The following is a 26871-nucleotide window of genomic DNA, read 5'->3' on the forward strand; positions in this document are numbered from 1 at the left end:
CACCTCTGCGCGGGGCCTGCGGGCGGACGCCGACGCCCTGGTGGCACCGCGCAGCCCCGCCCCCGCCCCGCCCCGCCCCGCCGCGGGGCAGGACCTGCTGCCGCCCGGGACTGGGGAGCGCAGCGAGTCGCGCGGGGGGAGCGGGGCGGGCGGCCGGGCAGCCGGCGGCGCCCCGGCCTCTCCCCGCCAGGCGGTCTCAGGCCCCTGGGACCCCTCCCCGCTTCTTCCCACCCGCCCCGTCCTGCCCCGCGTTCCCGACCGCCGCCTCTCCTCACGCCTGGACCTGCCCTTCTCGGCGCCCCCGTTCTCCAGGGAGATGCGATGAGCCGGCGCCCCCGCGTCCTCATCGCCGTCCCGGGCACGGTGCCCGTCCGGTGCCCGTGGTGGGGAGGGAGTCCCCCTCGACCCCTTCGTGACGCCCCTCCCTTGGGCCCCCGCCCAGCTGGAGGCCCTGGGCCATGCCCCAGGGGACGCATCCGGGAGGTCGGCTCTAGAGCGAGGAGGGTGGAGAAGAGAGAGGACGGGGCCTTGGGCGCCTCTGAGATGCTCCCAAGCGCCGGTGGAGCCCGAGCGAGGTGCAGGCAACCGCGCGGCAGGCATGATGCCCTCGCCCAGTGACTCCAGCCGCTCGCTGACCAGTCGACCCAGCACCCGGGGCCTTACCCACCTCCGCCTCCACCGACCCTGGCTGCAGGCCCTGCTCACGCTGGGGCTGGCTCAGGTGCTCCTGGGCATCCTGGTGGTCACCTTCAGCATGGTGGCCTCCTCCGTCACCACCACCGAGAGCATCAAGAGGTCCTGCCCGTCTTGGGCTGGATTCTCGGTGAGTTGGGTGCACGGTGGTTGGGTGGGGTAGTTCCTGGGGCCCCACCCCTCCACACTAGCTGCCAGTCCAGGAGCTGGTCCCTCCTCCCTCCTCTGGGCTTCTGGTTTTCCTATAGAGGTGGGCACACCCTGTGGTGAGGGGTCACTCAGGTGCCTCCCCCTGCCAGGCTGAGCCTGTACCCACTCTGTCCCCAGCTGGCGTTCTCCGGGGTAGTTGGCGTTGTGTCTTGGAAGCGGCCATTCACTCTAGTGGTAGGTGTTTAGGGTCTGGTGCCCACCGGGAGGCAGGTGCCCAGCACCCGAGGGGAGGCCCACAGACGCCCGGGAGAAGCGAACTGGTTGTGCAGTTTGTGCCTGCCAGGCATGAATGTCTGTGAAGGAGGGGCCCACCCGTGGTAGAGGATACCCACCCGTGGTAGAGGGTGCCCACCCGTGGTAGAGGGCACCTCTGAGGGCCCCAGCCCTGAGTGTGCACCTGATTCCCCCCAGGTCTCCTTCTTCTCCTTGCTTTCGGTGCTCTGTGTCATGCTCAGCATGGCTGGCTCTGTTCTCTCCTGTAAGAACGCTCAGCTGGCCCGAGACTTCCAAGACTGCTCCATGGTGAGACTGAGAAGGGAGGGTCAGAAAGAACTGGTTGGGGGAGGTGTGCAGGACCCCTGGGTTTGTCCTGACTCAGGCTGCCTCACCCTCCCCACTCCCACTCAGGAAGGAAAGGTCTGTGTGTGCTGCCCCTCCATTCCCCTGCTTCGGCCCTGTCCAGAGTCGGGGCAGGAACTGAAAGTTGCCCCCAACTCCACCTGTGACGAAGCCCGAGGGGCCCTCAAGGTGAGCGTGCGCGCCCCACCTCAGCCATTCCTTTCTCCCCCACCATCCTGGTTTTCACCTTTGCCTCACGGGCCCAGAACTCGGGGGATTTACCCTTCCCCGGGCCCCTCTCCCATCCGTCTTCCTCTTTCCTCCAGAACCTGCTCTTCAGCGTCTGCGGGCTCACCGTCTGTGCCGCCATCATCTGTACCCTCTCAGCTATTGTCTGCTGCATCCAAATCTTCTCCCTGGACCTCGTGCACACGGTGAGGGGGAGCTGGGGTCAAAGCCAAGCAGGTACGATGGGGGCAGGGGTGAATGTGCTGGGACCGGGCTCGAGGGGATGGGGGCTACGGCACTGGCTTCTGCGCACCGGAGGCTGCAGGCCATTTATTAGGCACGTCTAGCATCTAGCGTAGCGGTGTCGAGGGCGTCCAAGGGAGGACGAGGAGGAGAAGGACAGGGAGTGGGGAAGTATGTGACCCAACAGTGAGACCACAAGTTGGGCGGAGTCCAGAAGGAAGGTCCTAGGTGGGGATGAGGATAAAGGGTCAGTGTTGGAGCAGGAGCAGAGGACGGGTGGCAATTCTGGACAGAGATGGGGCCATAAAGCCAGGACTTTCTAGACGTTAGAGGAAGAGCTGGTGCTGGCTGGGGGAGGGGCCGGAGCCCAGCTGCCTGAGGGGGCAGGGCCAGGACTCCGTGGAGGGGTGCAGGAGCCTAGGGGCTGTGTTCCCAGAAATCGGCCTTGCTGACCTGCTTGCTCCCCAGCAGCTGGCCCCAGAGCGCTCAGCCTCAGGCCCCTTGGGGTCTCTGGGCTGTACGTCCTCGCCGCCAGCCCCTCTGCTACACACCATGCTGGACTTGGAGGAATTTGTACCGCCGGTGCCCCCCCCCACCTTACTACCCCCCGGAGTATACCTGCAGCTCGGAAACAGACGCCCAGAGGTGAGGCCTGGCAGAGTCCTGCGGGGGTGTGGGGGTGGGGGCGATGCAGCCACCTGCGTTGGCGGGGAGGGAGCTTTGTGGAGTAGGAGTGCTCTGCCAGGCTCCTTCCTCTGCCTCCCCCTCCCAGCATCACCTACAATGGCTCCATGGACAGCCCAGTGCCCTTGTACCCTACTGATTGTCCCCCTTCTTATGAGGCCGTCATGGGGCTACGAGGAGACAGCCAGGTGAGAGCGGGTCCCGGTGTGGCCTGGGGAGCTGGGACAGAGCCTGAAAAGCTCAGTGAGCCGTTGTCCCTGGACAAAGAAAACAGTAGTGCTCATGGTCTTTGTCACCCCAGCACGTCCAGGGTCATCTTTGATCTCTCCGTGGTAAGGTCGGGAGGGAGCAGGAAGTACCATTTCTATTTTAAAGATGTGGAAACTAAGGCCCACATAGCTGACCCGCACAAAGTGACAAAGCTGGACTGGAATCTGGGTGTCCAGAGCTCTGTCCCGCACACGGGGTGGCCAGGTCCGCGTGTAGGGCTGGCCCCTCGACACTCGTGTTTTCCGCAGGCCACTCTGTTTGATCCACAGTTTCACGACGGCTCCTGCATCTGTGAGCGCGTGGCCTCCATCGTAGACGGTGAGCAAAAAGGGGGGAGGCGGGCACGGGCCGGGCGGCCTGGGACGGCCGAGCGAGCTGGGGCCGGCTGGGCGGCTCCGTGGAGCCCTGGACTCGAGCTGCCTCCTCGGAGGCGGAACCGTGGGCAGAGTGGCCCCTGATGGGCCGGTACCGCCCCGCGCCCCCTGCCGCCCACAGTGTCCATGGACAGCGGGTCTCTGGCGCTGTCTGCCATCGGTGACCTCCCCGGGGGCTCGAGCCCGTCGGAGGACTCGTGCCTGCTGGAGCTGCAGGGCTCCGTGCGCTCCGTCGACTACGTGCTCTTCCGCTCCATTCAGCGTAGCCGCGCCGGCTACTGCCTCAGCCTGGACTGCGGCCTTCGCGGCCCCTTCGAGGACAGCCCCCTGCCGCGGAGGCCCCCCAGGGCCGCCCGCTCCTACTCCTGCTCCGCCCCCGAGGCCCCACCCCCTCTGGGGGCCCCCACGGCCGCCCGCAGCTGCCACCGGCTGGAAGGCTGGCCTCCCTGGGTGGGACCCTGCTTCCCCGAGCTGAGGCGGCGGGTCCCACGGGGCGGCGGCCGGCCGGGGGCGGCAGCGGCCCCCCCTCCCCGCGCCCCCACTCGCCGCTTCAGCGACAGCTCAGGTTCCCTCACCCCCCCGGGGCACCGGCCTCCGAATCCGGCTCCCCCGCCACCGCTGCTGCTGCCACGGTCCCACAGTGACCCGGGCATCACCACCTCCAGCGACACCGGTGAGCATCCCCCCCGCCCCCGCCCCCCACCCAGGGTTCAGGAGCAGGCGGGCGGTCAGGGGAGTCTGGGGCCAGTGATCCCGCCAGGATCTGGGACACCGTTGAGGTGCCAGAGGCGGAAAAAAGGGTGAGTTCGCTCCTGCCCGGGGCACTTCTGGAGTGTTCGCTTCCTGAAAACGCACCATCATAACTGAGTGGCTAAAAGAGAGGATTTATGAAACCCCATTCCATGACTGGGCCCGAGTTAGTTACCCCCCCCCAGGCCTCAGCTCCCTACCCCCTCCCCTAGAGGTGTTGGGCAGCACAGCAGGTGCTCATCACTGCCCTGGGGGCTCCGGGAACTGAGGGGGGTGCGGCCACCAGCGAGACCACCTTAGTTCCTGTCCGGTGGGCAGGCTGCTGAGGACAGGGCTTGGGGGCTGGAGCTCTCCCCCGGAGGGTGGTGCGATCAGTGGGTGTGTCCACTGGGCACTTGCACCATCTCCATCTCCTCCCCAGCTGACTTCAGGGACCTTTATACCAAAGTGCTCGAGGAAGAAGCTGCTTCCGTTTCCTCTGCAGATACAGGTGAGGCTGTGGTTGGTGTCCAGGGGCCAGGCGGTAGGGGAGTGCTGCCTGGCCCTATCTGCACCTCCCTTCCCATCTTCTCTCTCTCCTTCCCTCTCTCTCTCTCTCTCTCTCTCCAGGCCTCTGCTCTGAAGCCTGCCTCTTCCGTCTAGCCCGCTGCCCTTCTCCCAAGTTGCTACGTGCCCGCTCAGCCGAGAAACGGCGCCCTGTGCCCACCTTTCGAAAGGTCCCCCTGCCCTCGGGCCCTGCACCTGCCCACTCCCTGGGAGACCTGAAGAGCAGCTGGCCAGGCCGGGGCTTGGTCACTCGTTTCTTCCAGATATCCAAGAAGGCCCCAGACCCCAGTGGCAATGGGGCCCATGGGCTTAAGCAGGTAGGAGTTAGGGGAGTCTGGGAAGATAACCCAGGAAAGCCTGGGGCTTCAGGCTGAACCACACTGATGGCCTCTCCTGCGTCCCCCTCTAGGTGCCCCACAGCCCGTGGGGCCGGCCAGGCCGAGAGAGCCTCCACCTTCGAAGCTGTGGCGACCTGAGCTCTGGCTCTTCCCTGCGGCGCCTTCTGTCTGCTCGCAGGCTGGAGCGTGCCACCCGCCCCCACAGCCTCAGCCTCAACGGGGGCAGCCGGGAGACAGGGCTCTGACCTGGGCTTCTTGCCACTGTGAACAGATCCGGGTGAATGCTGGGGCCACAGGCACCAGCTGGTTGGGACCAACAACCCCCAGCGCCCCACGCACTGGCTGACACAAAAAGAAACCCGCTGAACACCCCCAGAAGTATCCCTTTGCCTCCTACCTCCGGGGGCTCCTGCTGCTTGGCTCTGCCCCTCTGGACCAGGGGAGCTGCTGTCCTGTGCTGCATGGGCATTCAGGCTGTGGGGGAGAGGCCCCCGCTTACAGCATTGGAAGAAGAAGATAAAGTCTTATCCCCCAGCATGAAAGAGCTCTCTCTGATTTGACAGGGACACTATGGCCAGGGCAAAGGCATGGCCCAGTGCTTAAGCACAGGGGGCTGTGTGCCTGGGTAATGGGGTGGGAAGGCATGAAGAGTCCAAAAAATCTGGGTGACTCTCAGCTCTGCCACCTCTAGCTGCATGACCTTGGGCGAGTTATTTAACCTCAATTGCCTGATCCATAAAACATTGTGAAGATGAATGTTTGTAAAGCTATGAATACACTGAATAAGCCTTCAATAAATTTCAATTTTCCCCTTCTCTTCTGGATCATCTTGGTCACCATTGAAATTTGTTCTGGCATCCTTCATAGTTAAGAAAATTGCCTCAAGACATTTATTTCCAGCTATCTGTGTTTCTCCTCCTTTTCATAGCAAAATGTTTTCTCTCTTCCTGCCCTCCACTTCTTGAACACTCCAGTCAGGTCCCATCCCCACCCCTCCCCAGGCACTGCTCTCGAAAAAGTGTTCGGTAGCCAAAAAGGTATCAGACCCAGTGGCCATTCCCCTGCCTGCATGTCTCTTGACCCCTGAGAAACGTTTAACCCGGATAATCAGCATCTTTCCCCTTGAATTTTGCCCTCTGAAGACCTCACGCTCTCCCATTTTTTCCCCTCTACCCTTTCGGTTTCCTTTACCAGTTCCGACGCCTCTGCTGAGCGGTTTAATGCTGGAGGACCCCAGGACTCTCCCCTTGACCCTCTTCAGTTTTGTCTGCAAGAGGCACTCCCAAAACCTGTGGCTTTAAATGCTCTACGTGTCCACGGACAACTCTCCTTGGCTCCTCCACGAGCTCCAACCTCCAACTTGACATCTCTGCTTGGATGTGTAGGGGACCTTTCAGACTCAACGTGGCCACAGGTGAACCCTTACATCCCATCCCCAGCACCTGTTCCTCCACTGTTCCCATCTCGATCAACAGCACCACCGCTCAGCCGGCTGCACATTCCAGAAGCTTAGGAATCATTCTGATTTCATCTTTTCCCTCATCCAACACATCCAATCCTATCCTGAATTCACGCGTGTTTCACCACCTATCTAGTTCAAGCCACCCCCCTCCCTCCCAGCCTCTGGTCTCTTTCCACTCTTGCTAAAATCCATTCTCCGCTCGGCAAAGTGATAAGAAATCATGTCACATCGAGTCCTGCCGAAGTCTGATGGCTTCCCGCTGTATTTACAATGGTCTCCAAACTCGCCAGCACACGATGGGGGCAGGCACAGCCTGTCTCGCTGCTCCGGAAAACTGCCTCACACGAGCGCTCCGCCCCTCCTTCCCCTGCACACCTGTGCCCTGTGGCCGTGCCCCCCCCTCACCTTACTGGGCATCCCTGCTGCGTCAGTGCCACGTTGTTCTGCGCACTTGCCACTACCCAGCATCAGCTTGCTTTTGTTTTTGCTCACTGCGCTGGGTCTAATTGTCAAGTTACTGGAGCGGTGCTCGGGCGGCCACAGGGCGCGTACGAGGGCGGGGAGCAGGGCGGCGCGCTGCGCGCACGCGGCGTCAGGCGGCCAAGCTTCTGGAACAACTCCCCAGCACGACGAGCGGCCTCAGGGAGTGCTGGGGCGTGGCCGGACGGCCACGCGGTGGGAGGAACTGGCCACTGGGGTTCCCGCGGGACAGTTCCCGGGCGCTGACCGTTCCCTACCCCGAGGCTCCCAAAGGAGCCAGCTAAGGAACGCAGCCCAGCCCCGGCACGCTGGACTCGGCGGGGGACTCCGCCCCCCGTCGCCCGTTACAGTGCGCTGTCGCCGGGCGCCCGGAAGCATGCGCGCTTCTCGCCTTCCGCGCCCTCTTTCGCGTACACTCCCGAATACGCTTGCGCCCCATCGGGACGATGGCTGGCCAGCGAGAGCAGTCCGTCCCCGAGACGGCCAATAGGCGCGCGGAACGGGCCCGCGGCCGGCCTCCCGGCTATTCGAGGTCCCGCCCACGTACCGCCCCCCACATCCCGCGGCTGCGCGCAGAGGGGCTGCCGACGCCCTGAGCCCAGGCTCTTTGGGCCGCGCTTCCCGCGGTGCGAGCTGCGGAGGGGTTTCCCTTCGCCTCCGGTTGAGGTTTTCTTGAGAGGTGGAGTGGGAAGGAAGTCTGTAAAAGTTACCCATTCCTTAGTCATTCGACAAATGTACACTGAGCACGGGACCAGTGCCAGGCACTGTGCGGACACCGGTAATAAGGCACCCGGATAGGGCGCGGGGATGGGGTACAGGGATAGGGCGCCAGGGTAGACAGCGGGGATAGCGCGTAGGGACAGGGCGCCAGGGAGGCCGGGGATAGGGAGCAGGGATAGGGCGTGGGGATAGGTCTTTGGCGATAGGGCACCAGGGATAGGGTGCGGGGATAGGGTGCAGATCGGGCACCGGGGATAGGGAGTGGGCATAGGGCCTCAGGACAGGGAGCTGCGATAAGGTACCAGGGCATCGGGCCCAGGGGATAGGGCGGGGCACCAGACACACCCTATTGTGCCTACCCTCTTGTGCTTACCCTGGGACACAGCAATTACAGTGGGACACATTGGTACAGTTAAGTCCAACGGTGGTGAGCTACACAAAAGACGTAAAGGCTGTGATCTCCTGTTACAGGAGGGGTGTGGGAGCTTGCGTGGAGAGAGAATTTCTAAGAAAATGGCATATGAGCAGAGTTCTGAAAGAGATGAACAGGCATAAAGGAGGCCAACCGGAGGAGAAGAGTGTTGCATGCTGAAGGAAGAGCCTGCAGGAGGGACTTAGAACAAAGGGGAGGAGGCTGGTCTCTCTGCCTTGGCACCTGCCCCTTATAGTCTGATTTCTACACAGCAGCCAACGTGATCTTTTAAAAATATAAATCTAATCTTGTCACTTCCCTGCACCAAACTCTCCAGTGAATTTCCATCTTAGAACAAAAGTTGGACTCATTATTGTGGTCACTGAGGCCCTACAAAATCTGGAGCCAACCAGACTCACTGGGTCTCACTCTCCCCCTCACTGGTTCTGACCAGCCCACTCTAGCTTTTATTTTGCTTCGTAATTCTTATGGTCACCCGAAACCTTCTGTTTTTCTCCCTTCCACCCTCACTTGAATATGAGCTCCGTAGGGCCAGGGACTTCATCCTCCTCCTCACTGCCATATCCCCAGGCTCGAGAACAGTGTCTGGCACCTAGCAGATACTCGGTTATTTGTTGGGTGTGTGAATTGGGGAGCCCATGGCAAGGACGCCTAACCCAGGCAGAGGTGTCAGGAGGATGGTTCTGAGGGCAGTGACGTTAATGCTCAGGCCTCAGTGATGAAAAAGAGTAGTTACTCATTTTTTTTTTTCAAGAGAGGAGAAAAAGAAAGCATGCATGGCCAGAGGGAGAACAGGGGCCAGATGAAGTATGGCCGGTTAGAGGAAGTGTGGTTGGGGCATAAGGTGTACGTGGAGAGGTGAGAAAGCAGGGGGAGCAAGGGCCAGGCCCCATAACCCCTCTTAAGGGCAGAGTGGAGCCATGGAAGGATCTAAGGAAGGAGAGAGAGTGGAAGCTTCAGAATTTGTGTTTTGGTTAGAACATCCAGTTCTCAGAGAATGGATTATAAGAGAAAAGTGGAGGTTAGGAGACCACGAGAGAGACGTTTCAGTAGTTTAGAGGAGAAATAATGGGGGTAAGGGTACAGAGAGAGAACAGAGTCAAAGATGAGCCCCAGGTTCTGGGAGGAAGGGGTTCCATTCCTGGGGAAAGAAAGCACAGGAGGAAGAGCAGAGTTGGCTGCAGGGCACAGTGACCTCGTGATTGTCCTGCTGACGGCGTCTGTGAGACACCCAGAGGGAAGGTCTGGAGGGCAGAGTCCCGTCACAGAGTCAATCCCAGGAGAAAGACTGGGATCGGAGGTGGAGATTTTGGAACCAAAAGCAACTAGAAAGGAATCAAAGCCATGGAGTTGTCTCTTTGGAGACAGCATGACATATGAGGAGAGTAAGGCCTAGACCAGACCCCCGAAAGGGACACCTAGACAGAAAGAGGGGGTGCTGCCTACAAAAGAGAAGGAGCAGCCAAAGGAGTGGGGAGACATCCGAACGTGGAGTAGAGGTTGGAGTTGTGAAAACAGGAGCAGGCTTCCGGAGGGGGGTAAGTCCTGTGTCGACTGAGGTGAAGAGTCAAGTCAAAGAAGGGCCGAACGCTACCCATGGGACTTAGCAACAGAGAGACCATTAGTGACCTTGGCAGGAGCAGGTCTGGAGCAGAGAGAGGGTCCAGGGCAGGCCCGCGGAACGCAGGAAGTGTGAGAGGCGTGTAGCAACTCGTTCAGGAAGTCTGGCCACAAATAACCCCATCGCGTGCATTGCCCCGTGAAATCCTCGTCACAGCCGCCAAGGCAACAGGAGCTGAGGAAATTCGGCCTCTCAGAAGTCAGGTCGCTCCCCAGTGTCTCAGATCTGGTGAGTGACTGAGTGAGGCTTCCGGTCCTGAGCAGGCTCCCCGGGGTCCCGGCTCAAATGCCCTTCCATCTTGGCGCTGTTTAAGGGACAGGGGCACCCGGGGGCAGCGGAGGGAGACTTAAGGGTTTCGGACACAAGACGCCTCGGACTGTCCCTGGAGGGAAGACAGGCTGAGCAGCAATAAAGTACTGATTCCGCCCTGAGGTTTCCATGGAACTTTCCAGTCCACAGACATTCTTACCTTCCGTGAGCCTCATCACAACCTTGCACGAGAGGCTCGGAACAGTAGGGAATGTGCGGGCGGGTTCGCTGGTGTTCGCTGTTTGAACCCCTCCTCCCTGCAGCCTTGACCGCATCTCCCTGTTGGGCCTTCCTCGAAGTCTGACCCCCGCGTTCAGTTAGTCCCCCTCGGCCTGCGCGGTGGGGTCAGCGCTGCGGTGCTGGCTCAGCCAGACTATTTTTGTCCTTCTGCTTGTCGCTTATATTTAGCTCCCAGTCACCTTCTCTGGTGCTCAGCTAAGTCTTTTAAAAGTGCTGTGCAAAGGGGACAGAGGGATGCGTCCGCCGCCACCTCGTGCGCCCCTCGTGGCCGCTGCCAGCAGGCCGGCGTGCGGGCGGGGACTCCCCCAGGGCCGCGGTCCTCAGTCGCCCCCTAGGGGGCGTTCGCAAAATCTGTGTCTTTTGCGCGGTCCCGGTCGGGAGGCGGTCAGAGGTGTCGGCGGTGCGAGGGCAGGAAGGGCAGACGAGCCAGATGGCGCAGGGCCGCCCCGCGGCGGGAACAACTGCCGGTCATTCCGCGGGACGTTGGAATGTTCTCCTCAACAACAGGGGAAGAAAAAAAAAGGTTGGGGGGGGGGGGGGGGGGGGGGGGGGGGGGGGGCGGTTCTCCGTCGGTTAAGCGTCCCACTTCCGCTCAGGCCACGATCTCTCGGTTCCTGGGTTCGAGCTCCCCTGTGCTCTGTGCTGATTCCGTGTCTGCTTCAGATTCTGGGTCTCCCTGTCTCTCTGCCCCTCCCCCGCTTGCACTCTCTCTCTCTCTCTCTCTCAAAATTAAAGACAAAATTAAAAAAAAAAACTTTAAGCCTTTCCATTTAAGCAAGCCTTCATTATATAATAATGCAGAGAAGTTTTACGCGAAGTTTTGTTGTTGTTGTTTGCGGGTTTTTTGGATAGAGCCCAACAATTTAGGAGAAGATCGTGGCGGAGAGGGAAGCGTGGAGACAGTACATCGTCCTGACGCGGCTGCAGCTGCTTTCTCGGTGACCGGGAGCGCGTGCAGCTGGGGAAAAGACGTGGTCGAACAGCCTTCTGCTGTGCCCTGTGCTCCTGCAGGTGCTTGCAAGGCCACCAGCCAGCTGCACATGCGACGCACTGTTTACTGGTTCAGTCCAGGTGTGATCTGCGGGGGGCCTGGGCCACTCTGTGGGTTAAGCGTCAGACCATCTGTGCTCAGGTCATGGTCTCTTGGTTTGTGAGACCGAGCCCTGCGCTGAGCTCTGGACTCTGCACTGACACTGTGGAACCTGCATGGGGTTCCCTCTCTCTCTCTCTCTCTCTCTCTGCCCCTCCCCTGCTCATTCTCTCTCTCTCTCTCTCAAATTAAATAAACATTTAAAAAAGTCTCTCCAGGGGCACCTGGGTGGCTCAATCAGTTAAGCGTCCAACTTCAGCTCAGGTCATGATCTCACAGTTCATGAGTTTGAGCCCCGCATCGGGCTCTGTGCTGACAGCTTAGAGCCTGGAGCCTGCCTTGAATTCTGTGTCTCCCTCTCTCTCTCTGTTCCTCCCCCACTCATGCTCTGTCTCTCTCTCTCTCCTTCAAAAATAAATTAAAACATAAAGTTTTTTTTTTTCAACGTTTATTTATTTTTGGGACAGAGAGAGACAGAGCATGAACGGGGGAGGGACAGAGAGAGAGGGAGACACAGAATCGGAAACAGGCTCCAGGCTCCGAGCCATCAGCCCAGAGCCTGACGCGGGGCTCGAACTCATGGACTGTGAGATCGTGACCTGGCTGAAGTCGGATGCTTAACCGACTGCGCCACCCAGGCGCCCCATAAAGTTTTTTTTTTTTTTTTAAGTCTCTCCAGAGGAACCTGGGTGGCTCAGTCTGTTGGGCATTTGACTTTGGCTCAGGTCATGATCTCGCAGTTCATGGGTTCAAGCCCTGTAATCAGGCTGTGTGCTGACAGCTCAGAGCCTGAAGCCTGTTTCCAATTCTGTGTCTCCCTCTCTCTGCCCCTCCCCTGATCATGCTCTCTCTCTCTCCTTCCAAAATAAATAAACATTAAAAAATATAAAAAAGTGGATCCATCACTGGAATCTACTCCTGAAATCATCATTGTACTATATGCTAACTAACTTGGATGTAAATTAAAAAAAAAAATCAAGTGTTTGTGTTTCAAAAGACGCCATCAGGAAGGTGACAAGATGGGGCGCCTGGGTGGCTCAGTTGGTTGAGCGTCCGACTTTGGCTCAGGTCATGATCTTATGGTTTGTGAGTTCAAGCCCCACATCGGGCTCTGTGTTGGCAGCCCTGAGCCTGGAGCCTGTTTGGGATGCTGTGTCTCCCTCTCTCTGCCCCTCCCCTGCTCCCGCTCTCTCTCTGTCTCTCAAAAATAAATACATGTTAAAACATTTTTTACAAAAAGGTGACAAGATGACCCACAGAATGGGAGAAAATATTTGCAAGTCATATATCTGACAAGGGCCAAGGATCCAAGATATATAAAGAGCTCCTACAGCTCAATCATAAACAGACAACCCAATTTAAACATGCGCAAAGGATTTGAACAGACATTTTCCCGAGGATAACGTACAAAGGGCAACAGGCACGTGAAAAGATGCTCGACAGTATTGGTTATTAAGGGAATGCAAACCAAAACCATTGTGGGCCACCACTGCGCCTGTGCTAGGATGGCTACTGGCTACAATCAAAAAGACAGTGACAACCGTTGTCAGGGATGTGGAGGCACTGGAACACTCATGTGTCATCGAGGGGAGTGTAAATGGTGCAGCCGCTTTGGAAAACTCCTCAAGAGAAACCCAAGTATCAGGGGCGCCTGGGGGGCTCAGTTAAGTATCCGGCTCTCGGTTTCGGCTCGGGTGGTGATCTCATGGTTCGTGAGTTCAAGCCCCACATCAGGCTCCGCGCTGGAAGAGTGGTGCCTGCTTGGAATTCTCTCCCCTCTCTCTCTGCCACTCCCCCACGCGTGCTGTCTCTCTCTCAAAATAAATCAACTTAAAAACGTTTAAAAGGAGAGAGAGAGAAACGAAAGTATGTCCATACAACGGAATACTGTTCGGCGACAAAAAGGAACAAACAGTGAAACAGGCCATGACATGAATGATCCTCAAAACATGATGCAAAGCGAAAGAAGTCAGACAGAAAAGATCACATATCACATGATTCCATGTATATGAAATTCTAGAATAGGCTATCTTTAGAGACAGAAAATAGATCAGTGGTTGCCTGGGACTGGGGTGAGAATGGAGATTAACTGTTGCACGACTCAGTAAATTTACTAAAAACCATTAAACTATATACTTGAGAGGGTTTAAAAATTTTCTTTAATGTTTATTTTTGAGAGAGAAAGAGCGAGAGAGACAGAGTGTGAGTGGGGGAGGGGCAGAGAGAGAGGCAGACACAGAATCCGAAGCAGGTTCGAGGCTCCGAGCTGTCAGCACAGAGCCCGACGTGGGGCTCGAACTTACGAACTGCAGGATCATGTCTTGAGCCGAAGTCGGACGCCCAACCGACTGAGCCTCCCAGGTGCCCTGCACAAACACTTTTTGTTTTGACGAGTCCGATTTATCTTTTTTTCTTCTGTCGTTTGTGTTTTGGAATCATATATAAGAAACCATTGCCTAACGAGATTCTAGACTTTGGCTATAATAAGATGAGATTGTGGGGGAGCTTGGGGGGAGGTAAAATATTTACGTGTGGGAGGGACATGACTACTGGGGACCAGAGGGTGGACTCTGCTAGGGAGCCTCCTAGATGGCCCCACCTGGTGTTCATACCTTTGTCAGTCCTTCAGCACCGCCCCCCGTATCACACAGGGGAGGCCTGTGTGACCAATAGGGTGTTGCAGAAATGACGATGTGTGGCTCCCGGGGCTCCCGCCTGGCCGTCTCCCTGAGACCTCTCACGCTGCCATGTTGTGGGGACGCGCAAACAGCCCCGTGGATAAGTCCACACGGTGAGGACCCGAGGCCTCCTGCCAACAGCCAGCCTTCGGTCCGCCCGGTTCGTGTTAGTTAGCGGCTCACCGTCAGGTCGTCTCCGAGCCTGCAGAGGGCCACAGCCCCGGCCAACATCTAGGCTACAGTCTCATGAGAAACCTCAAATCTGAAGCAGCCAGCTAAGGTACTCCTGAATTCCTGACCCACAGAAGCTCTGTGAAATAAATGTTTCTTGTTGCATGAAGAAGAAGAAGGAGGAGGAGGAGGAGGAGGAGGAGGAGGAGGAGGGAGAGGAGGAGGAGGGGGAGGAGGGAGAGGAGGAGGAGGGGGAGGAGGAGGAGCAGGAGGAGAAAAAGAGGGGGGCCTGGTGGCTCAGTCCACTGAGCATCCAACTCTTGGTTTCAGCTCAGGTCATGATCTCACGGTTCATGAGTTCGAGCCCTGAGCTGGGCTCTGCGCGGACAGTGGGGAGCCTGCTTAGGATCCTCTCTCCCTCTCTCTGCCCCTCCCCCCACCTCTCTCTCTCAAAAGAAATAAACTTAAAAAAAAAACGTATAAAAGCCTCAAGGGCAAATCACATTGTGAGAGAAATCTGAAAGATGAGATGATGTCTGTGCTGGAAACTCTTTACAAACGGAAGGGTCAGAGGGGGACACGAGACGCTCACCAACCGTGTGCCTGCCGAGGGGACCAGGGCAGGGACAAGGGCGCTGCAGCCTGCGAGCCGGCCAGGGCCAGGGGTATGTGCTTCACACACCGTCGGGCTGAGCAAAGGGCAGCGGTGAGGTGCGGGGTGTCCCCGGCCTCCTCCGGAGAGCGAGGCCTGACCGCACCTCCTGGAAAAACAGGAGACCGGCGCGGGGCCGGTGATTCGGCTCCCACTGACCGTTTGGCAGCCGCCCGCCCGGGGCCCGGCCAGCTGCGCCGTGGGAGGAAGGCGCGTCTTCACGGTCGGCGAGCTCCCTCCACACACACGCCTAACCTGCTGCTGTGGTTGGTGCACACACGTGTGTGGCCACACGTCGTCACCCGGGGGTCCGGTCACCGCCGCCTGGCGCGGGACGGCACACAGGCCGCGCGCACGGGGCGCGAGGACTCCCAGACGCTGTCCCGGCCCCTCCCGGGGCTGCTTCCACAGAGACCCCAGAAAGCCCCCCTCAGCGACCCCGCCGACACCCTGCTCTGGGCCCAGTCCAACGCGATTCCCGCCCTGGAAGTGGAGAGGCTGGCTGGGAAGCAGGACGCGGAAGGGCTACGACCCGGTTCTCTGCGTGGAAAGACCCGCAGCTCTTTGGGGGGGCGGGTCTGCCCCCTTACCAGACTCCCGCCGGGTCGGGTCGGGAAGCCCTCTGCTGCAGCTAATTTGCGCCCCTCCTTAGCCACTTACCGTCAGGGGAGATCGGGACGCGCCCCCCCCCCCCCCCGAAGTCCGCGGTCGGGCTTGGCACATTTGGGGACATCGCAGGGACCGGCACCTCGGCAGCGCAGCGCGTGTGGCTTAGCGTGATGCAGGAGTTCCTTGAAGGTCACCCAGCTGGAAAGTGCGGGAGCCAGGATTCAAACCCAGCTTGTCTCACTGAGACTAGCCTTCAGGGCCGTAGGAACCTAGAGGCAATGATCAATTTTGCCCGGAGTGTGTCTGGAAAGTCTTCACTGAAATCATTTCTTTAATTTTTTTTTTTTTTTTAATTTATTCTGACAGAGAGTGAGAGAGCAAGCTGGGAAAGGAGCAGAGAGAGAGAGAGAATCCCAGGCAGGCTCCCACTGTCAGCGCAGAGCCCAACGCGGGGCTCGAACTCTCGACCCACGAGATCATGACCCGAGTCCAAGTCGGGTGCTTCTCCAACTGAGCTCCCCGGCGTCCCGTCACTGGAATGATTCAACAGACCACAGGCACACAGGAAACCAGCGGCTCTCCAGCCCCTCCTGGGCTCCAGGCGCCGCACTCGGCTTACTGGTCCCAGTCAGGGCTCCGTCTCACAGGTGAGGAGATCAGCCCCCAGAGCCACGGTTCGGAGCCGTGCGTGTCGCTCCCGCTAAATCAGAGGTGCCCAGGAGGCACCACTGCGGCCCAACCCCTTCTCACATCCACTGAGGACACAGCTGCGTATACCGACCGGTTTTGGAACCGCTTTGCACAACCAAGGAAAACCAGTTGTGACAGTCCTCGTCTGATGAGGGGCTTGGTGTTGGTGACTCCCGCCCTCGGCCAGGACCTGTCCTCCCTGCATTTCCACCCCTTCTCCTCCGAGAAACCTTCCTGGGTCACTCCCACCATGCACGGCCACCCCACGAACGCTTGTTACCTTCTCTTCGTCTGTAACTACATGTGATTTTTTTTTTTTTTTAGAAAACTTTAAATGTTTATTTATTTTTGAGAAAGAGAGACACAGACCATCAGCAGGGGAGGGGTAGTGAGGGAGGGACACATAGAAGCCGAAGCAGGCTCCAGGCTCCGAGCTGTCCGCACAGGGCCCGACGCGGGGCTCGAAATCAGGAACCGTGAGATCATGACCTGAGCTGAAGTCGGACGCTCGACCGACCGTGCCACCCAGGCGCCCCTGTAACCACCCGTGTTAAGTGTGTGACTCCCCTCACAAGGCCTATAGGGCAAATTATGCCTTAACCACTTCCAGGATTCTGGAGGTGAATCTCTTTCATTAGCATCACCTTTATTAGTATTACTTTATTTTTATTTGTATTCATTTTTTTAAGGAAGCTCTGTGCCCAGTGTGGGGCTTGAACTCACAACCTGGAGATCAGGACTCACCTGCTCTACCGACCCAGCCAGCCTGGCGCCCCACCTTTATTGGCTGTTACTCACAAGCCTCTTTTCTTGGGAAAGCGGTGGGCCTGCTGTGTCGTCCATCCTCAGGGATTCGGGAGCCTCTACCCAACCTTCCGCGCGGATCCTTGATCCACGTTCTTCCTGAGGCTGTCACCCACACGTGCCTCCCAGGACGTCCTAGGATGAATAATCGCCAACCGCCTGGAGGAGGCCAGTCGCCCTTTACAAGTATGGTTGCAATTGCCTCACTTCCTGTATCATGTGACACTCCCAGAGTCGTCACGTGACCCACCTACTCCCCCCCCCCCCTTTATGCCGGAACTAAACCCGCAGGGTTGATCGGGTGTCCAGCTACTGCCAGGACCTGCATCCCTGTTTGTATTTAGGGGACCCTCTGTCCTCCCGAGGCTCGGGAACCCTGCAGTGCCGTCACCTGGTGATGGAGCCCTCGACTCCTCCCCGAGAGGTGAGTGAGCCACAGCTCCCAGCCGGGTCCTGTCGCTCTGCTTCTGGAATCCTGGCCATCCGGAGGCTGGAATTCAATGATGGATGATAGTCTCCTCAAATCCAGGCCATCGTGGCTCTTTGACGGAGGGCCAGATGGAGGGGGGGTGGGGTCCAGGGAGAAGCGGGAGGGAAGAGGGGTGGAGAAGGGTCCTGGTCGGGGTGGGCAGAGGGCACGGTGGGAGGGCAGCCCCCCGGGTGTCTCTGGGTCCTGTGCCATCGCCATCAGAGGCAGATGGGAGCCAGGCTGTGGGCCCTCCCCGCCCACGGGAGAGTAGCTGAGGGGTGGAGAGCGGCCTTCCAGCCGGTCCTCATTCTGTCCTCAGGAGCGCCCCGAGCCCCCAGGCCGGGGAGGCGTCTTGGCTGCCAGGCTCGTGGGCCTGCTTTTCCTTCAGGCGGTGCCGTGGGCCTCAGGTGAGTGAGTCGCGAGGGGCGTCGGTCCTGAGGTCCTGAGGAGGCTCCCCCTGCCCGACGGTCCTGTGGGCGCCTTCTGGCACGCTGCCGTGTCAGGGACGATCGGCAAACCTTCTGAGTGACTGAGACCAACCTCGCGGGGGCAGAACAGCGAGAGGAGTTTTGAAATGAGTGTCCGTTTCGTCCGGCCAGGTGCGTCCCTTCTCCCTGTCCTCCCTCAGCCCCGGCCTCTGCTTCTGCTCCTCCCTCCCAGGTGCCCGCCCCTGCAGCCCTAAAAGCTTTGGCTACAGCTCGGTGGTCTGTGTCTGCAATGCCACGTACTGTGACTCTCTCGACCCCCTGACCCTGCCCGCCCCCGGCACCTTCAGCCGATACGAGAGCACGCGCAGCGGGCGCCGGATGGAGCTGAGTCTGGGGCCCATCCGGGCCAACCGCACGGGCACAGGTGACCGCTGTGTGCCTCATCCCCAGGGCAGGCTGGGACGCTCCCGGAGCTAAGTCATGCCAGCAGCTCACCGGCCCCTCCTCCCTGTGCGCTCACACCGCCCCCCCCCCCCCCCCCCCCCCCCCCCCGCCGTTTCCTGTGTATCCGCAGGCCTGCTGCTGACCCTGCAGCCAGATCAGAAGTTCCAGAAAGTGAAGGGATTTGGAGGGGCCATGACGGACGCCGCTGCCCTCAACATCCTTGCCCTGTCACCCCCTGCCCGGAATTTGCTACTCAAATCCTATTTCTCTGAAGAAGGTGAGGACGAGGGGGACAGGATGACACAGTGCGACTGACACTCTGACCTTCCCGTGACCCTGACTTCCACCCCTCCCTGACGTTTGGGTCCTTCCTACCTTTCCCTGGGTGTTAGCTCAGAGGACCTGTGTTCCACCCAGGGGCCTGGCTCCACAGACCCCAGCCGGGACCCCAGGCTCCCTTTGGCCCGCCACAGACACAGTCTCGGACCGGCAGGTGGTAGGCAGGTCCCACATTCTCCTGCTGACTCAGACGCTCGTGTCTCGGCCTTCCTCTTCTGCAGGAATCGAGTACAACATCATCCGGGTACCCATGGCCAGCTGTGACTTCTCCATCCGCACCTACACCTACGATGACAGCCCTGACGACTTCCAGTTGCGTGACTTCATCCTCCCGGAGGAAGATGTCAAGCTCAAGGTGGGCACTGGGCCCCGGTGGAGTGGATGCCTGCTGGGTGAGAAGCCTCAGGCTAGAGGAGCCTGCAGGGGGACACAGAGCCCGCCCCCTGCGCTCGGTTCTGTCCCGGGGGTGGGGGGTGGGGGCTGGCGGGACAGCGCAGAGGCCGATGGCTCGGCCCGACCCACTGGTCGGGCCGGTCTGCCCATGTTCCAGCTCTGGGTGTCTCTCTCCTCACCTCCACGGTCTCTAGATACCCCTGATTCACCAGGCCCTGGAGCTGGCCCCACGCCCTGTGTCACTCTTCGCCAGTCCCTGGACGTCACCCACTTGGCTGAAGACCAACGGGGCAGTGAACGGGAAGGGGTCACTCAAGGGGCAGCCGGGAGACCTCTACCACCAGACCTGGGCCAGATACTTTGTTAAGTAAGGCCGCAAGCCCACGTCTCCGCAGCCCCTCCCTTGCCGTGGACCCGGGTCGCCCCAGTTCCGACTCCTCAGACTGCCTTTCTGCCTGCTGGTCCTTTCACGCTCTGCCTGTCAGTCTTCCCCGCCTCACCGGGCCTCCTATTCCCCAGGGTCCTGGTCCCCCTCTCTTGTCCAGGGCCACTCACACCCTCTTCCCCGTCAGGTTCCTGGACGCTTACGCGGAGCACAAGTTACGGTTCTGGGCAGTGACGGCAGAGAACGAGCCTTCTGCAGGGCTGCTCAGCGGGTACCCCTTCCAGTGCCTGGGCTTCACCCCCGAACACCAGCGAGACTTCGTCGCCCGGGACCTGGGTCCTGCCCTCGCCAACAGTACGCACCGCAACGTCCGCCTGCTCATATTGGACGACCAGCGCTTGCTGCTGCCTCGCTGGGCCCAGGTGGTAAGGCCCAGGGCCTCCGGGGTAGCCCGGCGACCCCCAGATCTAGCCTCCGGGTGACCGGCTCCCACAGTGTCTTCCCTGCCTCAGCCCTTGATTCCTAGACTCCCTGGGCTGGAGCCAGGCGCCCAGGCGGCCCCCCGGGGGGTGCTCAGGGGTCATAACCTCCTCTGCGTCTCCAGGGCCCCAGAGGTCCCCGCGGTTTGTCACTTTAACCCCTCTAGTTGCCTGCGGCCCACTGCCCATTTCTCAGGTCCCCAGGGCTGCTTCCGGAACCCTCCATGCAGGGCCTGGTTTGAGCAGCCCCTTCCCCATACAGGTGCTGGCGGACCCAGAGGCGGCTAAGTACGTTCATGGCATTGCTGTACATTGGTACCTGGACTTTCTGGCTCCTGCAAAGGCCACCCTGGGGGAGACACACCGCCTGTTCCCCGACACCATGCTCTTTGCCTCAGAGGCCTGCGTGGGCTCCAAGTTCTGGGAGCAGAGTGTGCGACTGGGCTCCTGGGACCGAGGGATGCAGTACAGCCACAGCATCATCACGGTGAGCCCCCAGGCCCCTCCCGCCAGGCAGGCGCAGATCGCCCTCATCTCACCGCAGGAGGGCCTGTTCTCCAGCTCACCGGGCTGACTCGCTCTTCGGGGCATCGTCATCCCTGCCTCCCCTTCATGGGCTCGCACATCCCACCACCGCCGCTTTCCTCGAGTGCTGGCCTCTCTGGCCGTCACGTCTGCCTCCACGTGCCTCTGCTTCCTTGCCTCGTCCTCGCCGCCCCGCCCTCCTTAGGTGTTAGAGGCGCGGAGCGCCCCCCACGGGGCCGGGGCGCCGCCAGCCTGTCTTCCTCGACCCTTAACTACGTCGTCTGAGGACCCCACATGGGGGCTGTCTCTGCCCTGCTCCTCCCGCAGAACCTTCTCTACCATGTGGTCGGCTGGACAGACTGGAACCTCGCTCTGAACCCCGAAGGGGGACCCAACTGGGTGCGCAACTTTGTCGACAGCCCCATCATCGTAGACATCACCAAAGACACGTTTTACAAACAGCCCATGTTCTATCACCTTGGCCACTTCAGGTGAGTGGAGGGCGGGCGCCCCGCCTCCTTGCTAGGCTGGTCTCCTGCACGGCCGGGGACTCCTGGTGCCCCCCACCCCTACCCACACACACACACCGTGAGGGACCAGGAAGATGTTCAGGGTGGGAGCTTGGGAGAGGCGCCCCTGTGCCTCTTGTACCATCCAGGCAGGAAGTGACTAGGCGGTGGTGGGCGAGCCCCGCATGCCGGACGCTGGGGACAGGACGTGAGGGCAGGGCCTGCCCGGCAGGATAGAACTGTGGTCTGCAGGTGGGGCAGAGCTTCGGCAAGGGTGCTGCCCTTGGGGGAGCGGGCCCCGGCCCGGGGAGGCGAGGCTGGGGTCCCGGACCACGCCCGTTCTCCCCCTACCCCCCCAGCAAGTTCATTCCGGAGGGCTCGCAGAGAGTGGGGCTGCTGGCCAGCGAGAAGAACGGCTTGGACACGGTGGCGCTGACGCGCCCCGACGGCTCTGCGGTCCTGGTCGTGCTAAACCGGTGAGAGCGGCAGGGCCCAGGAGCGGGCTGAAGCCCGGGCGGTGGGCTCGGCAGGACCCAGCGCTCAGCTTCTCCCTTGCTTCCCCAGCTCCCCAAAGGACGTGCCCCTCACCATCGAGGACCCTGCCGTGGGCTTCATGGAGACGCTGTCCCCCGGCTACTCCATTCACACATACCTGTGGCGTCGCCAGTGATGGGGCAGATACCCAAGCAGCGCCTGGGCTCGGCAGGGGCATTAAAGGGACAGAGTCGGCTCACACGCTGTCTGTGGCTACAGAGGGTATACGAGGGCCAGGGCGAGCTTAGGTGACGTAAGCCCAGGGGCCGTGGTTTGCGTGACTCACTCTCCCCCTGGTGGGTGCCAGGGCCTGGAGGCCCCTAAAGGGAGCGCAGGGAAGCCCCGGCGGCCCCGCCCCCCGCCTGTGAGTGTGTGCTATGTGCTGGCTCCCGTGGAAACTGGGCCCGGGCCCAGGGTGAGCTCACTGTCCGTATGGACACAAGCTGGGGGCGGGGGAGGCCGAGGAAAGGGAGATCAGAGAAGCTGGGCCCCAAACGGGGGTGTGGGGGAGGGGGGAACTGTGTCTTTCGCGGGCCGTGCGGAAGCAGTCACGGCGTCAGGGCACAGGCAGCCGAGAAGCCAGGCACCGGTGGGGGGGCGGGGGTGAGGGGGCTCAGGCACCCGACGGCCGCCCCCCCCACCAGCCAGCAGCTCCTGGAAAGATGACGGTCCCTTAAGAAAGAGAATGTGCGACTGCAGCCCGCGTGGACAGCTTTATTATGGGAGTGGCGCCCGTTTTCCAGCCGCACCAACAACGGAGAAGCAGAGGAGCCTCTGGAATGTGTGAGAGTAGAAAAGTCCGTTCCGGGAGCGCGAGGCGGGGTCACTCGTCTTCCTCCTCGTCGGCCATGCTCAGGGACCGCGTGCCGGGGGCCCGGGCGGGTGCCGCCCGCTGGATAGAGACGATGCCGCTGAGCAAGGCGTAGCCCGCCATGGCCGCCAGCCCCGCCAGCACGGACAGCACCTGGTTCCGGCGCCGGTACGGCTCCTCCTCGGCCTCGGGGCCCGCTGGCGTCTGGCGTGGAGGCGGCACCTCCGCTGAGGAGCGAGGCAGGAAGGGGGGGGAGGGGTTGGTTCCCGTGTCCCCCCCGCCCCCGCCAGCGCCCGGCCCGCAGCCGCCCGCCGCTCACCTCCATCCCAGGGGAAGTAGAGGCTGAGGATGTGCGCGCAGTAGGCGCAGAGGTTGTGCAGCCCCCGCAGGTGGGCCTGCAGCCTCCCGCTGGGCAGCCTGGCCTGCAGCAGCGGCGCCAAGTAGCCGAAGACAAAGGCGTCCAGCGAGGCGGGGCTGGAGCGGAGAGAGAAGGGCTGCAGGAGAGAGCCCGGCCCGGGGGCGGGGCCCTGGGGGGCCGGACGCCCCGTCCTGGACGCCCCGTCCTGGACCCGTCCTGGACCCACCCGGAGCGGGGAGGGCTCCCCAGGTGGGGCCGGCCGGGCCCTGAATGGGACTCTATCCCAGGGCTGCATAAAGGGCACATTGAGAGCCCCGCGGCCCCTCCTGCGCCTGGCGGCCCTCCCGCCTCACACACAGCCCCACTGTCATCGGGTCCCGGCCGTCCCGAGGACCTCCTGCACAGCGCCCGGGCCACCCCGGGCCCCGCAGCGACGTCTGAACCTGCCTCTCGCCCCCCACCCCGCAGACCACCTAGTTTCCCCGGAGGCAGACTCACGCGTCCCCGAAGAAGAATTTCTGAGAGCCCAGGCGCTGGGAGAGCAGGGTCAGGCATTCCCGAGCCTCCTGGTACAGCTGCAGAGAGGACACGGGGCGGGCTCGCGGCTGCGGGGCCCCCGGGCACCCCCCCACCGCCGTCCCCGACCGTCCTCTTCGGGGCTCCGCTCGCACCGCGGCCCCGGCCCCAGACGCACCTCCTTCTCCAGCTCTTCCTCATTCTCGGGCCTGTGCTCCCCGCACAGCAGCTGCAGCCGCTCCATGAACTGCCGCTGCATGCGGCCAGGAAGGAAGAAGTTCAGGGGAAAGGGCATGGCCTCAGCATACCACTTCCGGGTCACCTCCACATAGTTCTTGGTGTCCACCCAAAAAGTATGGATCTGGATGGGGGAGCAGGCAGGAGGGACGAAGCAGGTCTGAGCCGGTGCACCTGCCTAACTTAGGGCGGGCTCCCCGCGGCGTGCATGTGCGCCCCGCCCCCCCTTCCCGGCCATGGACGTCGGGAGGTTCGGTCACACTCACCAGCACCGGGAGAAGCTTCTCCTCCAGCAGAGACACGAAGGCCAAGGTGTCTGCCCCTTGTCGGGCCGACAGATCGTAATCGGCGTTGTACTTCTGTGGAGGAGATGACCGTGAGGGGGACGCCGGGAGGCTCCAGGGGCCCTTCCCCAAGGAGGGAGGCATCCTGTCCGGCACCACCCTCACCGGCCCCTGCGTGTAGCAGAGGGACGCCAGGCAGCTTTTCCCGCCGAGGCCCCCTCGCCTGGGCCCGCCCAGTAGCCTGTTGCTGTTGGCGGAGAGCCTGGGCCTTGGAGCCTGCTGGCCATCAAGGTCGGGCGCCCGCTGGGGGGAGAGGAAGGCCCCAGCCGCAAACCAGGAGCGGCTCCTGGAGTCTCCACGGAAAGCTGGAAGCACTCCCGCTGACGGCAACTTTCTAACAGGAACTTCCCAGTCCGGGCACCGCAGGGCTGGCGCAGTGGAGCTCAGATGCAGTGTGGGCCTCAGCCCAGGCCTCAGGAACCAGGGCCCCCTGGCTGGTTCTCTCAATGCCCAGGTCTTGGCTATTTGTTCCATTTCATTCCATGGCCCGGGTGCCACCACCACACGTTGTACCCGCGCCCCATGTCTCAGCCTGCCACACCTCAGCAACCCTCTCTGCACATCCTGAGTGAGGTTTGTCCCCACATGACCTCTGGAGCCTGATCCTTAAAAAAACAAACAAAAAAATCTCTCTGAGCCTCAGTTTCTCCCCTGCAGAATGGGGTAACAGCCCTCTCTCAATGTGGCTGTGTTAGGAAAAAACCCTGCAGACTGGAAAAACTGTGCTCATACATAAGGAAATGGGGCGGTGGCCCGGGCCCTACCAGGAACTTTGGTTTCTCCCTGGACCCCCTCTCTCCATGCCTCCCAGCTCCTTCACCTTTGGGAAAACACAAGAGGCTCCTACATCTGCCAAGTGTTCCCACGAAAGTTAGATGAGCCCTCGGAAAGCATCCCGGCTAAAGCCCTAGTTTTATAAAGAAGGGGCTTACAGCTCTGAGAGGTGAAGCAACTTGCCCGAGGTCACACAGCCAAGGACAGGATGAAGGACAGTCAAGATATCCCCATTCCTCTTGTAATACTCTCTCAACTTCCCCACCCTGGCTCTACGCCTTGTCCATCCCGAGCCCCATATCCAGCCCAACCTGGGCCCTGAGAAAAGGACAACGGCCCTGACAAGTCCCTCTCCAGAGCCACCTTCGAGGGCCTCACCTGAGCCAAACGTTCTCTCCTGCCCTCCTTTCCCTTCTAGGTGTCATCAGCCCGTTTACCTCTCCTTCCCTGCCCAGCAGGCAGAAGGCCCTGTCCCTCCGGATACCGCCCCAGCGCCCCAGCTTAACGCCTGGCCGAGCGCTTACTGAATCCACACAGTGTGTCTGTCCCATCAGACTGTGTGCTCCTTGAAGTTGTGGGCCTCTTGCTTCTGGCTCGGCACAGATGCCAGACGTGTGATGCGTTGACATGACTCAACCACTCTCACCGGCAGCCCTCCTACCCAAGCCACCTACCTCTTTTCGAAGATGGGTGATGATCTTGTGTGGCACCGAGATGACCTCGCCGTGACCGGTCCGAAGGGCAGGCAGAGTCCCTGACATGGAGAGAAAAGGACACCCACAGACCCTTAGCTGCCTATCCACGTGTATTTACACCACATTCCTGTCTGTCTCCTGCTCCTCCCCTTCCTCACCCCCCAGGGACACTGGGTACCTGAAGGGCTCCGCCAGGGGTTGGTGATCTTGTACACCTTGAGTGGGGCACCAGTAAATCTGGCATAGGTCTGCAGGGAAGGAAGCAGAAGGCAGAGAGGCCCCCACAGGGGAATCAGGAAGAGCAAAAACGGGCTCCTGGGTGGCTCAGTCGGTTGGGCGTCCGACTCTTGATTTTCGGCTCAGGTCGCGATCTCACGGTTGGTGAGTTCGAGCCCTGTGTTGGCCTCTGCACTGACAGTGAGTGCGGAGCCTGCTTGGGATTCTCTCTCTCCCTCTCTCTGCCCCTCCCCTGCTTGCATACGCGCGATCTCTCTCTCAAAATAAATAAACGAAAGAAAAAAAGAAAAAATATTTATTGAACCCTTGTTGTGCTGTGCTTGGTACTTGCCTCACAAAGAGGTGGACGTTATGGTTTCCATTTTACAACGGGTAACGCAGGGCTTGGGGGGGGGGGGTTGTGAACCGGTCTCTAATACTAGGTCTGCCAGCAAAAGCCTTCCCTCTCCTGCCATCTACCTGATGTACAAACATCCTCATAAGTTCTTCCTACCCAGTATATCCCTTTTCCTGGAAGCACTGATCGTGCCCTTCTGAGGGAGTCTCTGTGGCCTGCTCCTACTTAAACCTTGGCACCTCAACTTATTACCTTTATTTGCTAACACGTTTCCCTTTCGGTAAACAACTACAGGGGATTAACTAAGTCTTACTCATCTTTGCACGCCAAGGTGTGGTATCTGGGAGAGGCCTGATAACATGCTTATTAAATGAAAGAGTGAGTGAATAAAGTGAACGAACTGACTCCAAAGCTCTTTCCACAGAGCCTGGCGGGAGGCCTTTTGGTTCAATAAACGAACTCAGTAATGCTGTGTAGTGAGGAGGAGGTGGAGGTGGTGGTGGTGGTGGTGGTGGAGGAGGAGGAGGAGGAGGAGGAGGAGGAGGAGGAGGAGGAGGAAAGGGAGGCTGAGAAGACAGGAATGCCACGCCTGAGAACCCTCAGATCGCCGAGGCTCAGTAAACCTCCGGATGAAGAAACAGCCCTCAGAGACCAGGGATAGCCCCAAGGTCACACAGCCAGTAAATGGATGAGCAAGGACTAAAACCCATTTCCTGAACCCCCGACCAGGCCTCTTCCTATGGCTGCGCAAAACCTAGGCTGTTAAGCCACAGGGCACTGAGCCTACGTCGGCCAGGCTCAGTCTTTGATTGCCTCAGTCTCCCCCAGTGAGCCCGTGCTGAGGCGCCCTGGTCAAATCCGGACGATCGGCTAGTTCGGCTCCCTCCCCAGTCCTCCAGGGCGCAGCAGAGGGCGACGGCGCCACCCCTCACCAGCACGGCCAGGCTGTCCAGGTCCACTGACGGCAGCCCCCAGCCCCCCGACCAGCAGAACAGCTCCATGGGCGCCGCCATCTTGCCCGCCCTCTGTCCCGGAAGCACCTCCCCCCGCGCTTCCGCCCGCCCCCCGCGCGGCCCCGCCCCCCCAGGCCCGCCCCTCGCGCCGCCCGAGGCGCGGGCCGAGGGGAGGCCGCAGGCGAGGCGAGGCGAGGCGAGGCGAGGCGAAGCGGGGCGGGGCGGGGCGAGGCGAAGCGGGGCGGGGCGGG

At 60.6% G+C, this 26871-nt stretch overlaps 4 protein-coding genes across 6 annotated transcripts in view; 2 read left to right on the forward strand and 2 right to left on the reverse strand.

Annotated features, from left to right (window-relative positions):
• The window catches only part of DAP3 (death associated protein 3), a 320245-nt gene extending 302378 nt beyond the window's left edge, over positions 1-17867 (reverse strand). The window contains exon 1 of the mRNA XM_049634866.1: positions 17863-17867. The gene's annotated coding sequence lies outside the window, so the exon portion shown is untranslated. The remainder of the gene's footprint in view (positions 1-17862) is intronic.
• On the forward strand, positions 50-5718 carry ENTREP3 (endosomal transmembrane epsin interactor 3). The gene is given in 13 exon segments (XM_049634848.1): positions 50-823; positions 1021-1077; positions 1315-1425; positions 1531-1650; positions 1788-1895; positions 2404-2517; positions 2519-2577; positions 2705-2804; positions 3135-3204; positions 3382-3933; positions 4432-4500; positions 4620-4873; positions 4966-5718. Coding segments are annotated over 13 exon segments (2013 nt in total). The 5' UTR covers positions 50-598; the 3' UTR covers positions 5140-5718.
• On the forward strand, positions 17095-22058 carry GBA1 (glucosylceramidase beta 1). 2 transcript variants are annotated; one of them, XM_049634853.1, is made up of 11 exons: positions 17095-17277; positions 17642-17729; positions 17983-18174; positions 18325-18471; positions 18755-18888; positions 19121-19293; positions 19499-19736; positions 20053-20277; positions 20643-20806; positions 21184-21300; positions 21369-22058. In XM_049634853.1, the coding sequence occupies exons 1-11, from the start codon at positions 17251-17253 to the stop codon at positions 21604-21606; spliced, it is 1743 nt and encodes a 580-aa protein (XP_049490810.1). In that variant the 5' UTR covers positions 17095-17250; the 3' UTR covers positions 21607-22058. The 2 variants fall into 2 exon arrangements, with proteins under 2 accessions (XP_049490810.1, XP_049490811.1); XM_049634854.1 differs by having other exon boundaries at positions 17102-17277; positions 21389-21590.
• On the reverse strand, positions 22057-26711 carry MTX1 (metaxin 1). 2 transcript variants are annotated; one of them, XM_049634870.1, is made up of 8 exons: positions 26600-26711; positions 25272-25341; positions 25073-25152; positions 23547-23639; positions 23222-23404; positions 23026-23102; positions 22489-22643; positions 22057-22396 (listed from the first exon to the last, which is right to left on the reverse strand). In XM_049634870.1, the coding sequence occupies exons 1-8, from the start codon at positions 26678-26680 to the stop codon at positions 22182-22184; spliced, it is 954 nt and encodes a 317-aa protein (XP_049490827.1). In that variant the 5' UTR covers positions 26681-26711; the 3' UTR covers positions 22057-22181. The 2 variants fall into 2 exon arrangements, with proteins under 2 accessions (XP_049490827.1, XP_049490826.1); XM_049634869.1 differs by lacking the exons at positions 25272-25341; positions 26600-26711 and adding an exon at positions 23730-24229 and having other exon boundaries at positions 25073-25150.
• Between the last annotated feature and the right edge of the window lie 160 nt (positions 26712-26871).

The sequence above is a fragment of the Panthera uncia genome, chromosome F1 (genome assembly GCF_023721935.1).
Source record: "Panthera uncia isolate 11264 chromosome F1, Puncia_PCG_1.0, whole genome shotgun sequence".
Classification (NCBI taxonomy): domain Eukaryota; kingdom Metazoa; phylum Chordata; class Mammalia; order Carnivora; family Felidae; genus Panthera; species Panthera uncia.

Excerpts from the sequence above, each read along its gene's own strand:
- GBA1 (XM_049634853.1), top strand. The coding sequence starts at position 17,251 with ATGGAGCCCTCGACTCCTCCCCGAGAG. Across the intron at positions 18,472-18,754 it reads ATCCTATTTCTCTGAAGAAG|GAATCGAGTACAACATCATC; the intron begins GTGAGGACGAGG and ends CCTCTTCTGCAG. Across the intron at positions 18,889-19,120 it reads AGGAAGATGTCAAGCTCAAG|ATACCCCTGATTCACCAGGC; the intron begins GTGGGCACTGGG and ends CACGGTCTCTAG.
- MTX1 (XM_049634869.1), bottom strand. The coding sequence starts at position 24,098 with ATGGAACAAATAGCCAAGACCTGGGCATTGAGAGAACCAGCCAGGGGG. Across the intron at positions 23,640-23,729 it reads TCTGCTACACGCAGGGGCCG|AAGTACAACGCCGATTACGA; the intron begins GTGAGGGTGGTG and ends TCTCCTCCACAG. Across the intron at positions 23,405-23,546 it reads AGAAGCTTCTCCCGGTGCTG|ATCCATACTTTTTGGGTGGA; the intron begins GTGAGTGTGACC and ends TCCCCCATCCAG.